At 42.2% G+C, this 16005-nt stretch overlaps 1 protein-coding gene across 1 annotated transcript in view; it reads left to right on the top strand.

The window, feature by feature from the left end:
• Positions 1 to 1516: 1516 nt before the first annotated feature.
• Positions 1517 to 16005, top strand: part of iars2 (isoleucyl-tRNA synthetase 2, mitochondrial) — a 32421-nt gene continuing 17932 nt past the window's right edge. The window contains 12 exon segments of the mRNA NM_001127043.1: positions 1517 to 1724; positions 4531 to 4653; positions 5310 to 5469; positions 6305 to 6453; positions 6760 to 6809; positions 7411 to 7520; positions 7878 to 7968; positions 8232 to 8347; positions 8903 to 9072; positions 9368 to 9458; positions 9709 to 9860; positions 10536 to 10696. Coding sequence (NP_001120515.1) covers positions 1530 to 1724; positions 4531 to 4653; positions 5310 to 5469; positions 6305 to 6453; positions 6760 to 6809; positions 7411 to 7520; positions 7878 to 7968; positions 8232 to 8347; positions 8903 to 9072; positions 9368 to 9458; positions 9709 to 9860; positions 10536 to 10696 — 1568 coding nt within the window. The 5' untranslated portion in view covers positions 1517 to 1529.

Raw genomic sequence — 16005 nt, 5'->3', positions numbered from 1 at the left:
AGTCTGGTGCCCCAATGTCCTCTCTAAGCTGTGTTTTCCCCCACAGGTAGACTACATAAAAACAAGAGAGAATTTTGCTGGCACTACACAGTGACTAGTCACAGACATATTTGCCCTCCAGCTTCTCTAGAGGCTTGTTAGCATGGTTGGATTTAGCTTGTTAGCATGGTTGGTCACTACTGTTGATCCAAAAAAAGTACCAGTGAACCAGAACTGTGCCAGCATGTGTAGTACTAAGTTGTTTTAAGAAGTCATTAGCTGAGGAGATATCTATTCCTGATAATCAGAGTCCTAAGGAACCTTAGAACTGTTCTGATCAGTATGACTGAGGGTCCTGAGGTAACGTAATACTGTTCGGTCAGTATGGCTGAGGGTCCTGAGGTAACGTAATACTGTTCGGTCAGTATGGCTGAGGGTCCTGAGGTAACGTAATACTGTTCGGTCAGTATGGCTGAGGGTCCTGAGGTAACGTAATACTGTTCGGTCAGTATGGCTGAGGGTCCTGAGGTAACATAATACTGTTCTGGTCAGTATGACTGAGGGTCCTGAGGTAATGTAATACTGTTCTGATCAGTATGACTGAGGGTCCTGAGGTAATGTAATACTGTTCTGATCAGTATGACTGAGGGTCCTGAGGTAACATAATACTGTTCGGTCAGTATGGCTGAGGGTCCTGAGGTAACATAATACTGTTCGGTCAGTATGGCTGAGGGTCCTGAGGTAACGTAATACTGTTCTGATCAGTATGACTGAGGGTCCTGAGGTAACATAATACTGTTCGGTCAGTATGGCTGAGGGTCCTGAGGTAACATAATACTGTTCGGTCAGTATGGCTGAGGGTCCTGAGGTAACGTAATACTGTTCTGATCAGTATGACTGAGGGTCCTGAGGTAACATAATGCTGTTCTGGTCAGTATGACTGAGGGTCCTGAGGTAACATAATACTGTTCTGATCAGTATGGCTGAGGGTCCTGAGGTAACGTAATACTGTTCTGATCAGTATGACTGAGGGTCCTGAGGTAACGTAATACTGTTCTGGTCAGTATGACTGAGGGTCCTGAGGTAACATAATGCTGTTCTGGTCAGTATGACTGAGGGTCCTGAGGTAATGTAATACTGTTCTGGTCAGTATGACTGAGGGTCCTGAGGTAATGTAATACTGTTCTGGTCAGTATGGCTGAGGGTCCTGAGGTGACAGAGTTAAAGAGCAAATGCTTTCACATCTAAAGGCGTTTCTAAGCACTCAGGGGTTAAATGGCATTTTACTTGGCCCTGACTCTCCTGGTTCCCCCATAGCTGGAGCTCCTTGTGTGCCTGGAGTTGAAGATACAAATTATATTGTATGTAAATGGTTAGAAATGATACATAATGACAAGCAAAGGCAGCTAAGTGACGCCATTCCCATCCAGCCCATGTATCCCTCAGCGTTGCTAGAGTGCCAGTCACATGACAGAACTACATGTTCGCGCACTTCCGTCCCTGGTCCCTGCCCGCTTGCCGTAGTTCGGGCTGTCACAGAGGTTGAAGCCATGCTGCGCCTTCTCCGGTGCCGGCTGCCAGTTCGGCGCTACCGCTGGGGAGTAAGAGCCGCCTCTGAGAAGGCCAGCAGCAATGAGAGCCCCGGGAATAGGAAGTACCGGGACACCGTGCTGCTCCCTCACACTGACTTCCCTATCCGCCGGGGCCCGGGGGAGACAGCCAGCACCGAACTACGGCTGCAGGAGGTCAGTGGGAGGGGACATCTGTATGGAGGCGGGGCGGGCAGCGGGCACTTATGGACTAAAGAGTGTTCAACTACAACACTCATATCCCCTGTCTTTGTATCAGAGAGCCATGCAAGCACAGGGATACATAGACGTTTATCGCCTACCCAGGGGGTGACCCGAAAGTTTTATTGGGGGCCCTATACTCCCACAGCCCCCCCAATTGTTATGCTTCTGATTGCATGAGTGGGGAAGTCAATAGCCCATCCCTGGGATACAAATACAGGTATTGGACCCATTATCCAGAATGCTCAGGACCAAGGGTATTATGGATAAGGGGTCTTTCTGTAATTTGGATCTCTATACCTTGTCTACTAAAAAATCAATAAAACGTTAATTAAACCCAACAGGATTGTTTTGTATCCAATAATGATTATTTATATCTTAGTTGGGATCAAGTACAGGTACTGTTTTATTATTACAGAGAAAAGGGAATCATTTAACCATTAAATAACCCAATAGGGCTGTTCTGCCCCCAATAAGGGGTAATTATATCTTAGTTGGGATCAAGTACAGGTACTGTTTTATTATTACAGAGAAAAGGGAATCATTTAACCATTAAATAACCCAATAGGGCTGTTCTGCCCCCAATAAGGGGTAATTATATCTTAGTTGGGATCAAGTACAGGTACTGTTTTATTATTACAGAGAAAAGGGAATCATTTAACCATTAAATAACCCAATATGGCTGTTCTGCCCCCAATAAGGGGTAATTATATCTTAGTTGGGATCAAGTACAGGTACTGTTTTATTATTACAGAGAAAAGGGAATCATTTAACCATTAAATAAACCCAATAGGGCTGTTCTGCCCAAATAAGGGGTAATTATATCTTAGTTGGGATCAAGTACAGGTACTGTTTTATTATTACAGAGAAAAGGGAATCATTTAACCATGAAATAAACCCAATAGGGCTGTTCTGCCCCAATAAGGGGTAATTATATCTTAGTTGGGATCAAGTACAGGTACTGTTTTATTATTACAGAGAAAAGGGAATCATTTAACCATTAAATAAACCCAATAGGGCTGTTCTGCCCCAATAAGGGGTAATTATATCTTAGTTGGGATCAAGTACAGGTACTGATTTATTATTACAGAGAAAAGGGAATCATTTAACCATGAAATAAACCCAATAGGGCTGTTCTGCCCCCAATAAGGGGTAATTATATCTTATCATAAGCAGTAAATTTAAAGAGTTCCATTGAATAATGTGCTAATAATTAATTTAGTTTATAGGGGATAAGTGGAGTTTGCCCTAATTTTAACCCCTTCCCACTGACCTGCCCCTGCTCTGCGCTGTCAATGATATGGAAGTTACATATATTTTCATATATGTTATGTAAACTGCATAGGTTTAGGGGCCCAATAAATAGCAGTAGTTCATAAAAATAGTAAAAATAATTGATGTGCTAATAAGTCAATAATTTATTTGGGGGTCAGTGGAGTTTATACCTAAGTTTCTTTGAAAGTAACATAAGTTTTTGTTACGTTAAATGGGTAAGTTTAGGGGCCCACTGATGTTGCTGTGGGGCCCAATAACCAGTCATTCCCATCGCTGGAAAGTGCTGATATAATTCAGTAAATAGATCCCAATTGAAACAGCTGATGTTACTTTATAATAAGCAGTTCATATAAAGAGTTAAAATGAATCATATGCTAATAGGTCAGTCAGTTCATTGGGGGCAGTGCAATTTACCATAAGTTTTTCAATTTATTGGGGGTCAGTGGAGTTTGTCCCTGCAAACCTTATCTGCATTTTTTTGCTTGATATGAAAGTTCTGTAAGTTACTAGGGAACCTACTTAGTTTTCTAGGCAGTTTTTGCAGAAGATTTGTAAATTGCGTACATTTTGGCATAACTTTATATGTAACTTACACAATGTGCCTAATATTCATGATGCTACCGGGCCTCCTTACGGGAAGAGGTCCCTGCACAACTGTACCCCCTCTCCCCCCCCCCCCCCAATGGTGGTACTAGGGTGGTGGTCCTGTTTGCAGAAAACTGCACTTGCCGAGGGTACTCCTGAACAAACACCAAAGAGCAATCTTCCTCCTACTTCTTCTCGGTGGCTGGGCATGTACAGTAAAGTAAAAAGCCACCCAGGGCCATTAGAGAATGAAGGAGTGGAAGAAGACATTCGCTCAATGGTGCTTGTCACCGGTAGGAAAGCATTTAGAGGAGACTAGTTGCCACTGCTAGAGGAGATTAATAGTTGGGCGAGTAATCTCCTCATGTGTCATCACCCTTAGAAAACCAAAGGAATGGTACAATCACTGGGGGGCGCCAAATGTTAAGGACCCCCCCCTCCCCCAGTGATTCTAATCACTAACCTGATACACTGGGCCAGGACCCCTGTCAGCAGAAAACTGCACTGGCTCAGGGTACCTGCACACAAGTGATCTTCTTCCTCCTGTCTTCTTTGTGATCCCGGGGCCGGTGCAGGCGTAGTAGAGTGAAAAATCCATTTTATTTGTTAAAGTTTGGCTTCTCACTCTACTGCGTATGCGCAAGCGTGCAAAGACAGAAGAAGGAAGAGGATCACTCACTCACAGCTACCCCGGGCTGGGTCAGTTTTCCGCTAAAAGGACCACTGGCCCAGGGTATCAGGCAAGTCATTACAATCCCTGGGCGGTGCCTAACATTTTGGCATCTCCCAGTGATCATACCTTTCCTTCTCCTATAATCCAGAGTATAATTGTAGATGTCAATAAGTACAAAAGTAACTGTCAAATTAAAAATCTGTAAAATAAAATCTGTTGTCTGTACAGGAAAGTGGATTTCTGCAACTCTATGCTTGGCAAAGGGAAAGGAAAACCAAGAAGGAATTCAGTCTTCATGATGGACCACCCTATGCCAATGGGGACCCCCATGTGGGCCATGCTCTTAATAAGGTAGGTAAGCTTGATCGTACTATGGTTGGTGAATGCTGGCCTCATCAATACAATTACAAGAATTTCTCGCTTAGAAAATGAAAAGGGATGTCCAGCCAAATACTTTTTTCTACCTAATGAAAGGAAGTCTAATTCTAAGCAGCTTCCCAATATTCATTCATTAAACATGTTTAATTTGTAATGACTCTTGAAACAGTATAACAAAACTCAGTTCTCCTTCAGGTCCTCAATGTTGTTTGTGATTTCAGTAGCCATGATATTTCCATTTATGGCTTGGTCCATTAGAAAATGCAGACTTCAGCAATTTAATAATAATAAATGGTTACCTAATGCTCCTTGTTTGAGGCCATCTATGTACTAAGACAAATAGGGACCAATTTGGTTGTTTAAAAATATACCCCGTCTACAGGGTGATTTGATGATAGATATTTAATGTCTGTTGGCTGATTTTATGTCAGATGTTAGCTACACAGACCTCACACATTGGCAGAAGCTTCTGAGTTAGCGCCTTATATCAGCCTGTACTTAAGACAGAAGCCAACAACTTGCTACTGGAATTTTTTTTATGTACATGCTAGTATAGCAATTATAATTCTGTATATTTTTGTGAAATTAAGTTTAGTTTATCATACCATGAAACTGCTTGATTTTCCAAGATCCTCAAAGATATAACAAATCGTTTCCACATGATGAGAGGCTACAAAGTGAGCTACGTGCCAGGATGGGACTGCCATGGGCTGCCGATTGAACTAAAAGCTCTGGCGGAACTTGGAGAGGAAGCCGAAAATATGTCACCCACTGAGATCAGGCGCAAAGGTAAAAAAGAATAATCAGTGTCTTGTCTTACTGTACAATCTATGGGGAAACAAAATGCTATATATTAAAAGCTATATATTTATAACCTATAAGACCTATAACGATTCTTAAATGGGAAATGCCTGACAAGACCAGTACTGACAATTTGTCAACCAAAAGATCTATCAGACATTTTGCAACTGGAAGTCTATGCCAGTATTTTCTAATCTAATCAGAATTTACCTTGGTGTCCCATACTATTAGTTAGCAGGGCCCTTCCTCATAGGGTTAACCCCCAAGTCACTAGCTTTATACCCACCAGGGCACCCTAGCTAGACAGCTTTGGTGTCTAGTAGAGTAGAGTGGCGCCCTAGTAAAAAAAAAAAAAAAAAAGGAAAGCCTAACTTATTTGTATGTTATGGGCTGTGAGCATGATTATGATCCACCCAACTCACTCACCCATAAGCCCTGCCCTCTTTGAAGTCTGCAAATTGGACCTTCTCTTCTCTTGCAGCACCCCTTTGCCATGGGGCCCCTTACTTAACTCCACCATGCCTGTCAGTGTAGGATCCCGGACTTCTAAATGTCCTGCTCTAATCCATTTTCATGGTATGTGTTGATCTGTTCATGTTGATATGCTGATATTTACCATGCATCTTATCTATAAGTGAAGAGCAAGTGGCCACCATATTGGATGAGGCGTGCTCCACCATTTTTTTTTCATATACCCAGCTTCCCATTTTTAAGATGGGTTTTAAGTTTGCCAAGAAAGAAATATGCATCAGCTCACGATAATGTTGGTAAACCTATGTGGGTAGGTTTTCTTGTCCTTTAAATAGTATTTTCTCCTTATTAGCCAAGATGTTTGCAGAGAAAGCCATTGAAAAGCAGAAATCCTCCTTCATTCGCTGGGGTATCATGGCAGACTGGGACAAGTGCTATTACACATTCGATCCAAAGTATGAAGCAAAACAATTAGACATTTTCTACAAGATGTATGACAAGGTAGGTGGATACTTACATACTGATTAGAATAGAGCCGGCCAACCTTCTGCTCCATTTGACTGCCAGGGGATGCTGGGAACTACAACTAGTAGAAGCAGATTATGACATGTATAAAATCCCTGTAAACAACATTAACTATAACTTTTAGAATATATTGTCTTGTTGCTGCACTGTCTTTTTTCCTGAGGTTGGTAGTATTGGGGCAAGTACCAAACCTAGTGGTTGCTTAAAATCATCATCATCTGCTTTTCTGTAATGGCAAGACTGATCCTCTTCCATCAATGATTACTTGACTTCTGTCTTTAGGGCCACATATACCAGGATTACAAGCCTGTCTTCTGGTCTCCATCAACAAGGTAAGGAATAGGCTTGTATTCTGTCAAAGAAATATTTGGACCCAGACTCTGCACAGGTAATTAATTAACAATGGGATCTTATATTGTATATGGGCAATGACGTATTACATTGTAACACAGAATTAATTAGGGAATATTAATAGTCAGAGGCTTTTGCCTCTTGTGCATTCAGTGATCATGACTGTAGGTCTACTCTAGTGGGTCTGCAGACTAGCCAAGGCTTAAGGTGGCCATACAAGTTAAGATCCACCTACGGATGGGCGATATCGGGTGAATTTAGGCTAATTCTGTCTTTTGGCCCCGGGGCCAACAACCTACATGGGCTAATAAGCTGACAAATTGGTCTAAGGGACCAATATCAGCAGCTACAATCGGTCTTCTCATGGCCACCTTTACCTGTAGGTCAGATGTCTGCTAGTCATCAATTGGACAGCCTTGTTCTGGTTTATGGGCCTGTTACTGCTAACATAAAATTTCTCACATAGAGAATTCTTTCAAAGTAGCAAATTCAGTATTTCCAGGTTGAATGCAATGCAAACCAGATGCTTTTATTCTTATTGTTTCCCTTTTTCTTTCTTTCTTTTTTTTTACTGGCATGTAGAACAGCCCTCGCAGAGGCAGAGTTGGAATACAACCAGGAGCACATAAGTCGCTCAATATTTGCCAAATTCCCAATGCACAAAGCTCCTCCAAAGCTGGCCTCCATTATAGGTACAGTGGGATGCTAAACTGATGAATGCAGTAATTACAGTTAAATATGTTTTTTATATACACAGAATGGGTTACATATTTCAGATGTTAATGTTCTCCCTTTGGCACCAAGGGAGTTTACTGTGAGTAAGTGATTTATTCTCTATATTATGTTCTAGTTTGTTTCTCTTGGTATTTTTAGCTTTTGGTAGTGTTTACACAGACCTGGTGTTTATATACCAGGAAGTGGTGTATGTGTTTTCTACAGTATACAGTGAGGGAACAGTCACATAAAGTGTGTTATGAGAATACTAGATATATAATTTAAATAAAGTAAAAGCATTGTGCACCATTACCTTCATATTATTTGGTTTCTAGATGGATCCTCTGCAGTCAGCACTCTGGTTTGGACGACCCAGCCTTGGACTATTCCTGCTAACCAGGCCATCTGCTATATGCCAGATACAGAGTAAAGCTCTTACTTTTATTATTGCATGCTACATGTGTATAGTTTGTCCTCATTTAATTGTGTATGTTAATGGATGTACTGCTGCTTGCCGGTTTTCCTGTTACACGGGTTCTTACCAAGAATAATATTGGCCTCCCCCATGGAGACTGTGGGCAGAGCATGCCTGTCTATAAAGCATTATCCCTTGCTCTTGAGTATATTAGTGACTTGTCTCTTCTTTAAAGTACATTTTATCCAATATTTATATTTCTCTTTTACTACAGGTATGCCATAGCAAAGTGTGCTAATACTGGAGAACAGTACATATTAGCCACAGATAGAATTGAATCTACCGCTTTGTCCTTGGGTACCCAGCTTCAAGTCATTTCAACCTTTAAAGGTAATAATGATCTGTCAATAGGTTGCCATTACTGAGACAGGTTGGTTTAATTGAGAAATTTGGATTTGATTGGAGTTTAAAATTATGTGTATTATCTAAAAACAGTTTAGCAGAATCTCCCCACTAGGTGGCATGGTCGTCTAAGGCTAAATACAAGCCATTTTCCTATGCTTGCAGCTGTTGTTATCCTAGTTTCAATATGCTGGCAGGTTCTGTGGCATTTCTTAACAGCTCTGTATATTTTGCACACATTCGTAGGAGGACAGCCAATTTATACAACATTTCCATTTATTTGTTGCAAGTGTACAGGCGTTCCCCAGTGTTAAGATATACAGGTGAGCCTGAATACAGATGCACACAGGACATCATAACTAGATCTTTTTTGCCAGCCCGCCCCCGGTTGCCTCTAAACAATGATATAAGAAAAACCCTTAGTTGATGAGACTGTTGGATGCTCTTTCGTTAGAGCAACCTGTAAGTAAATACTGTAGATGTGACTGCTGTTCTGCATTGCTGCTCCTTGTGCGGGGCTCAGTCTAGATTCCTTTTTTGCAGGGCTAGATCTGGAGGGCGGCATCTGTCTCCATCCCACCATTGCTGATCGCCTTTCTCCTCTCTTGCCTGCCAACCACGTGACTATGGCAAAGGGCACAGGCCTGGTACACACTGCACCGGCCCATGGCATTGAAGACTACAGTGTTGCATCACATCACAAGCTCCCAGTGGTATGAAAAAGAACATTGTTGTAGAATGTCCATTTAAACCTTTGAGTTGCCCTCTTATAAACTTTGGATACATTTGCCCACAGTATTTATATACTTCCTGTACTCAGTAGAGCCACATATTTCAACATTGGTTTGTTGGCTTAGTTTGGAGAAGGATCCGGGTGTTATATTTTGGCCTCAGTTCTAAACATGGCCTACCATTTCTACTGTACAGCGCTGTGTACATAAGTAGTGCTTTATAAATAAAGATATACATACATACTAATAGATTATACATATATGTGCTCTTTTCAAGGACTGTTTGGTGGATGAATCGGGGCATTTTACTACTGGAGCTGGGGCTGAACTGGAAAATAAAGCTGTACTTACTGATGGAAATGAGACAGGTATGGGCCCTACAGCAAAATGTTAAAATCTATCTGTCTATCATATTTTAATTGTTATTGTTGTGTTGAAGAAAGAACTCTATTTCAGAGTTTCCAGAACTTGCCAACCCACCTGTTGCTTAGAAGAATGCTAAAAAGAAAGAGGGGCTTAGATTCTACAGCTTATGATTAATGCTGTATATAGGGAAGCAAGCACTGTGTATGAATTAAGTATTAACCATATTAGTCTCACTGTTATATGCTGTTTCAGTCATACAGATGCTACATGCCAGCAAGTCTCTGCTGAAGGAGGAGAGTTTTGTACACAGTTACCCCTATGACTGGAGAACAAAGAAACCCGTGATAATCCGTGCCAGTAAACAGTGGTTTGTCAATACAGCAAACATTAAGGACAAAGCCCAGGTAAAAGATTTCTGTATGTCCAATACACGTAGACAATAGCATTCCAAGCCTGAAATTGGTCATTATTTTTATTACTTCAGGCATCATTTTTGCTCTGGAACATATGCTGACATCTGTTTACTAGGGCAGGGCTGTCCAACTGAAGTCCAGTGGGTTGGATATGCCCCATGACTGCTCAAAGGTTCCATAGACTTCATTGTACGATTTCTTTATTTAATCCATTGCTTTTTTATTTAATCCATTGCTATATGAGAAGTATTTGGCCCTCTACATGTAGACAGCACTGTACTAGGATAATATGTACCCTAGCAACCAGTGGTATGAATGACTAGGAGATGAAAAGGATAGTGTTTGAATAGAAGGCCAAAAAATATAATAGCAATACAAATCTGCCCTGTATTTACTAGATGTTGCAGAGTCTGGGGACCAAGATAACAATTTGGAGAAAACCCATTAAAGCGTATGTCCAGAGGTGGTTATGTGTACAGAGCCTTTATCTCTATTATTGTTTAATGAGCGTAACCTGCCATACTGCCCAAAATCTAGTCTACCAGTTAAATCTCATCTGTGAACTTCAATGTACTAATAGACAAATTAAAAATTGCATTTTAAACGGGCATTTTTCATCCAATTGAATATTTTCAATGTAGTTTTATTTCTGGTTACATTTTCCAGGATGTGTTAAAGAAAGTGAAGTTTGTTCCCGCTTCAGCAGCTGCCAGAATGCTGGAAATGCTGGACCGTCGCACTTATTGGTGCATATCTCGGCAGAGAGGCTGGGGTGTCCCCATACCTGTGTTTTACCATAAGGAGACAGGAAAGCCCCTCATTAACCGGTAAGCCCCGAAAGGGAACTTTTCTTAAGAGTGTGTGCTCTTAATTTTGTCAGTGTTGTAATATTCTTTATATATATCACAGATCACTGTTAAGAACACATAGGATGACAGGATGATTGTTGTGGTTAGCAGTCGCTCTTTCTGGGCAGGGGGGCGGGGCATGAAATCACTGGGCGGGGCTATGACAGTGTTTCAGAGAGTCCTGCTCTGTTTTACAAATCGTGGAAACTGGGCAGGCAGTTTTGACCCAGACAGCCCTTCCGAAAACATGGCTGTGCTGGTCAAAACCCAGAAAGGTAGCAACCCTAGTTGTGGTTCAAAAATGGAGATGCTTGTATTGAGAGCCTGCAAGCTGTATTCGTTGTGTAGGTGTAGGATATACTACCTGGCTATCCTGTAGCCTTGTAACGCATTACAGCACATTGCACTCAGTCTTCCCAAGAAATAACTGCTTGTTTGTTTTGTATTAATTTCCATCTTTCTCTGTTACTTCCCAGGTAATTATGCCTGTAATTATTGAGTAGAAGCCTCTGAGTTGCCAAGTGTATTAGATATTCAGATCAGTAAGCTGAATGTATAAAATATCATTATAGTAATATAACCATGAGATCCATGGTCACAGGGTTCATGGCCTCATTCCAGCTAAACAATAACAACATCAAATACATTGTATAAAGCAGTGCTTTCCAATTGGTGGCCCGCGACCTCCATCTGTGTGGCCCCCCACCTCTCTGGCTGCTTGGATGGCTTACCTTTGTGTAAGCTTTAAATAGTATCAGTAATGAGATTTACTAGCCCCCTACATTGTTCACACATCAGATTCAGGCTGTAAACCTCTGTACATGTGATGCCCTGTGTTGTTCACACCATTTAATGTCTGCATTGTTCACACCTCAGGCTCAGACTGTAAGCTAGTGCTGGGCGGTATGACCAAAAATTTATATCACGGTATTTTTCAAAATTATATCGGTATCACGGTATTTGACGGTATTTTTTTTTCCCCATGCATGATTAGGTGTTAACCCCAGTTTGCAGGCACCCCCCCCCCCATATACATAAAAATTGGTGGCCAGGGGCCAGGGCCCCTAAATAGTTTGCAGGCACAATATCCCCCCTCCCTCCACATAAATAGAAATTGCTGGCCACCCCAAACATTGGTGTTCAGTGATGTCCGAGTGATGCGTCCGAGTAATGCGTCCTAGCGATGGCGCTTTTGTAGAGCGTGCGCGCTGACGTCACGTGCGCAACTCGGAAATACTTCGAAAAAATTGCAGGAGGCGCGCACACCGGTATGGGGGTATGTTTAAAATTGATATCGGTTTACCGCCCAGCTCTACTGTAAGCACGCACATTGTTCACCTGTTCACACCTCAGAGCAGTGCCAGCATTGTGTCACTGTATGTATTGCCTTCCCTATGCTGCCTATGTGTATGGCACACACCGGCAGCATAGGGCAGGCAGAGTATGCACACATAGGCAGCATAGGGCAGGTAGAGTATGGCACACATAGGCACCTAAGGGCAGGCAGAGTATGGCACACACAGGCAGCATAGGGCAGGCAGAGTACTGCCTGTGTGTGCCTTACTCTGCCTGCCCTTAGGTGCCTATGTGTGCCATACTCTGCCTGCCCTATGCTGCCTGTGGGAGGTGAACCTGGCAGGGGTTTGTTCTGGGAGTAATTATGTGCTGGGGGTTGCTATGATATCCACAGGGGAGGAGGAGATATATGGATTTAAGTGTGTGTCTTAATATGACATAATATAATTCTTTCATATATGAATGATGGTTGATATACCTACAGTGAACACCAACCATTTGGGTTTTTGCTGCGCTACCACCATACCACTAATGTAGGTATGGTCTTAAAAGCTCTTGTGATAACGTGGGTGCGGTTTAAAAGGGGAGTGGTCAAAACTGGCTTCCATTAACGGCCCTCCACTATGTATGCTAGAGAAATTCCGGCCCTCGGCACCACAGAAGTTGGACAGCATTGGTATAAAGGAACAAATTAAGGAGAATAGAAGAGGAAAAAAAGAAGAAAAGGCGAATGAGGCAGTTTTGAGTCTGTTATACCCACTCTAGGCATCTGGTGTCAATTAAACCTGTAGGCAGTGGGCTTGCTTTACTGTTGTGCAGAACATTGTCTTCATGCAAGTGTGTGTATGAGCTGCCACACAGCCTGCATACCTTTAGGTACAGTTTGTGAGCACTTGGCCGTTTATGGGTCCTACAGGTTATAGAACATTCAGTGGGGCTCTAATGCCAGAGAGGAAGCAGCTATAACATGTTGTACCTTGGGTATGTTCATTGTATCCATGCATTGATCTAGCTGAGCAGAAACATTCTACAGGCCCAGTAGAATTTACCCCAAAGCCAATTCTGCTCTTGTAGAGGTTCTGTGTGCCAGGAGTCAGAGGCATAGGAGTTCTGGCATCTCTATTAAGGCACTTGGCCTGTGCCAAGGACAAGTGCAGAATAGAGTTACACATGTATGATATAATTGGCATATATGAAGTATATACCACTTATCTCTGATTGTTAGCCAGACCAGCTTTTGGGCATTAGCCCTGGACCTAACCTAAGCATCAGTTGGTCCAACTGGAGGTTGAAACACATTTAATTGATCTAATCTAATGTCACCATAGTAATAACTGGTCTTTATTAGCTTTGGGCAAGGTCATAGGAATGAATAATGAATTTGCTTGTGTGAGGAGCTACTGTATAAGAATGGTATGTAAGTCTCGCCAAACAAGCAGATCATCTCCCGATATCCCCACCTACAAGTGGGCAATATTGGGCTAATTCGGTCGTTTTGGCCCTGGGGCCAAATGATCGAACTAGAACGACGGGTATAGGTGTCCGTCAGTTCGGGGACTGGATCAACGAGGCAAGTTTGGGTGGCCATACATACCCAGATTTGGTCCTGCACTTATGCTGATTTTCCCCTTAATGCCCAACCATTTATATATTTGTGGGCATTACAGGGCAGGTTCAATTGCCTGTTCTATCTGCCGGTTCTTCTTCTCACTGTATCTGTAAGGCAGTGGCAGTTCCAGAAGTGAGAGAAACCTCAGCTTCATCTCACTGTAATTTATGTGGAAATCCAAATCAGGGATCCTCCATGCATTCATTCATCCCGTCAACCCACGTATGGCCTCCTATAGACTCCCTGCTCCGGCCAGCATTCTGCCAGTGGAGCGTTGCCATTGCACAGCCTTATATTACTGAAATTCATCCAACCATTTTATCTGTTGTCTATTAATTCTGTTTGGGAAAGGTATTTCGCTTCATCAGAGTAAATTTAATTGGGGCCCTAAATAGTTTGCTAACTCCACCTTTTTGTATGGTTGGGAGATAGTCCTCTCCTGTAATTGCATCGCGAGGAGGAAATCACAGCAGGGTGGATGCTGTAATGGGGCCAAAGGTTTAAGAGATTCTTTATTTGGTATTCCAAGGTGTGGTATTGGTTCCGTGTCATGGGTATATGTTATAGGTTCTGTGCCGTGGATATACAGCCGCCTGTTTCACCTGTTTTCACCCGTTTTGTTACCATTTATGGCAACAAGACGGGACTTCCAGCCCACCTTTATAACCAAAACTATGTTTCTTTTGAGAGATAAATCTTTATATTATGTATTGTTTAAAGCTGCTCATTTCTGCCTCCTCTGGGACAGGGAATAGATGGAACATTGTGATAAAGCTGGGAGATATTTCAATACATTCATATCTTCCATGCAGAGTTCATTGGGTATTTAAACAAGAGATACAAAGGTTAACCTGAAACATTTATTGATGGTGTCATAAAATCTGTGTGTGATACATAACTAGGCCCTAAACCAGCTTAACAACTTGCTTTCAGATTGGCTGGGGTTTCAGTTATATAAGGAACATGCCCACATTAAAGGAGAACTAAGGTCAGGTCTTACAAAAATATGCCTGTTGTATTTTATATGCTGAACGTACTCTGCAGCAGCTCTAATACAGGAATAATCCAGGCCCTTCAAGTTGTCCAGAGGAGGTCTCCATCTTGGATTTTGTTAAGCTATCTTGTGTCAGTGGCACTGCACATGCTCAGTGTACTTTGGGCTGCTGCTGAGAAGCTAAGCTTAAGGGTCAAAAAGTGGGGAAAAAAGTGAGGTTACATCTGTTGTAGGTTCTGACTCAATTGTGAGTGGGTCCCTAAGCTCAAGTAAGTGACAGCGGCCCAGATTATGTGCTGGGAATCAGCAGAAAAGAAGATGGGGGCTACTGAGGGCATCTTCAGGGGCACAGATCCTCCCTGCTAAAGGGCTGTGGTTGCCTTGGGCTGGTACAGAAGCAGGAGGTGTAGCATTTCTAGTCCAGTTCTTTGTTATACTCTAGTTTTCCTTCAAGGTTCAGTCTGCCTTTGTAACACAGTAGTCTTTTTATGAGTCACAATTCCTATTCCTAAAGGACTCGGTATGTCAGTTGTTTATATTGCTTTTGTTTTGGGAAACCCAAAGGAATACTGTCATGGGAAAAGATGTTTTTTTCCAAACCCATCAGTTAATAGAGCTTCTCCAGCAGAATCCTGCATTGTATTCTGTTTTTCCCATGGGGCTAGCCATATTCTTCATTTCCCAGGGTGCCACAGCCATGTGACCTGGGCTCTGATAAACTTCACTCACACTTTACTGCTGCGCTGCAAGTTGGAGTGATATCCCCCCCTCCCCCCCAGCAGCCGATCAGCAGAACATTGAGAAGAGAGCAAGATAGCAGCTTCCAGTAGGTATCAGAATAGCACTCAATAGTAAGAAATCCAAGTCCGGTTTGGGACTCCCCCAGTTACATGGGAGTAGGAGAAACAATAGGTTAGCTGAAAGCAGTTCTAATGTGTAGCGCTGGCTGAAAGCTCAGACTCAGGCACAATGCACTGAGATGGCGCCTACACACCAATATTACAGCTACAAATACATTTGTAGGTTCAAGAATAAAAGGTTAAATGGCAGAGGGAACTATTTGCTGTGTAACAGTGTCATTTAGAAATAAAAATACACCATAAAAATCATGACAGAATCCCTTTAATTAAAATAGGCAGCAAAGTGAGACAGATATCCATGTTGTTAATAGAAGTAATAATTCTATGTAACCTTAATCATTTGTGTAACTGATCATAACACAGCACTATTGAATTATGGAACAATATCAAAGAAACGTCCTTTTAATAAAATATGACCACTGCAGTGTTATTATTCCATTAACCCTTGGCTTCTGGTTGTGATCATGTCATAAATTATGTGCTTGTGCCAGGCTGATACTACATCAAATATTGTGAATAGATTGTGCAC

Source organism: Xenopus tropicalis, chromosome 5, assembly GCF_000004195.4.
Source record: "Xenopus tropicalis strain Nigerian chromosome 5, UCB_Xtro_10.0, whole genome shotgun sequence".
In the NCBI taxonomy this organism is placed as follows: Eukaryota; Metazoa; Chordata; class Amphibia; order Anura; family Pipidae; genus Xenopus; species Xenopus tropicalis.
The sequence above is the reverse complement of the archived record's forward strand: the minus strand, read 5'-3'. Positions and strand labels throughout refer to the sequence as shown.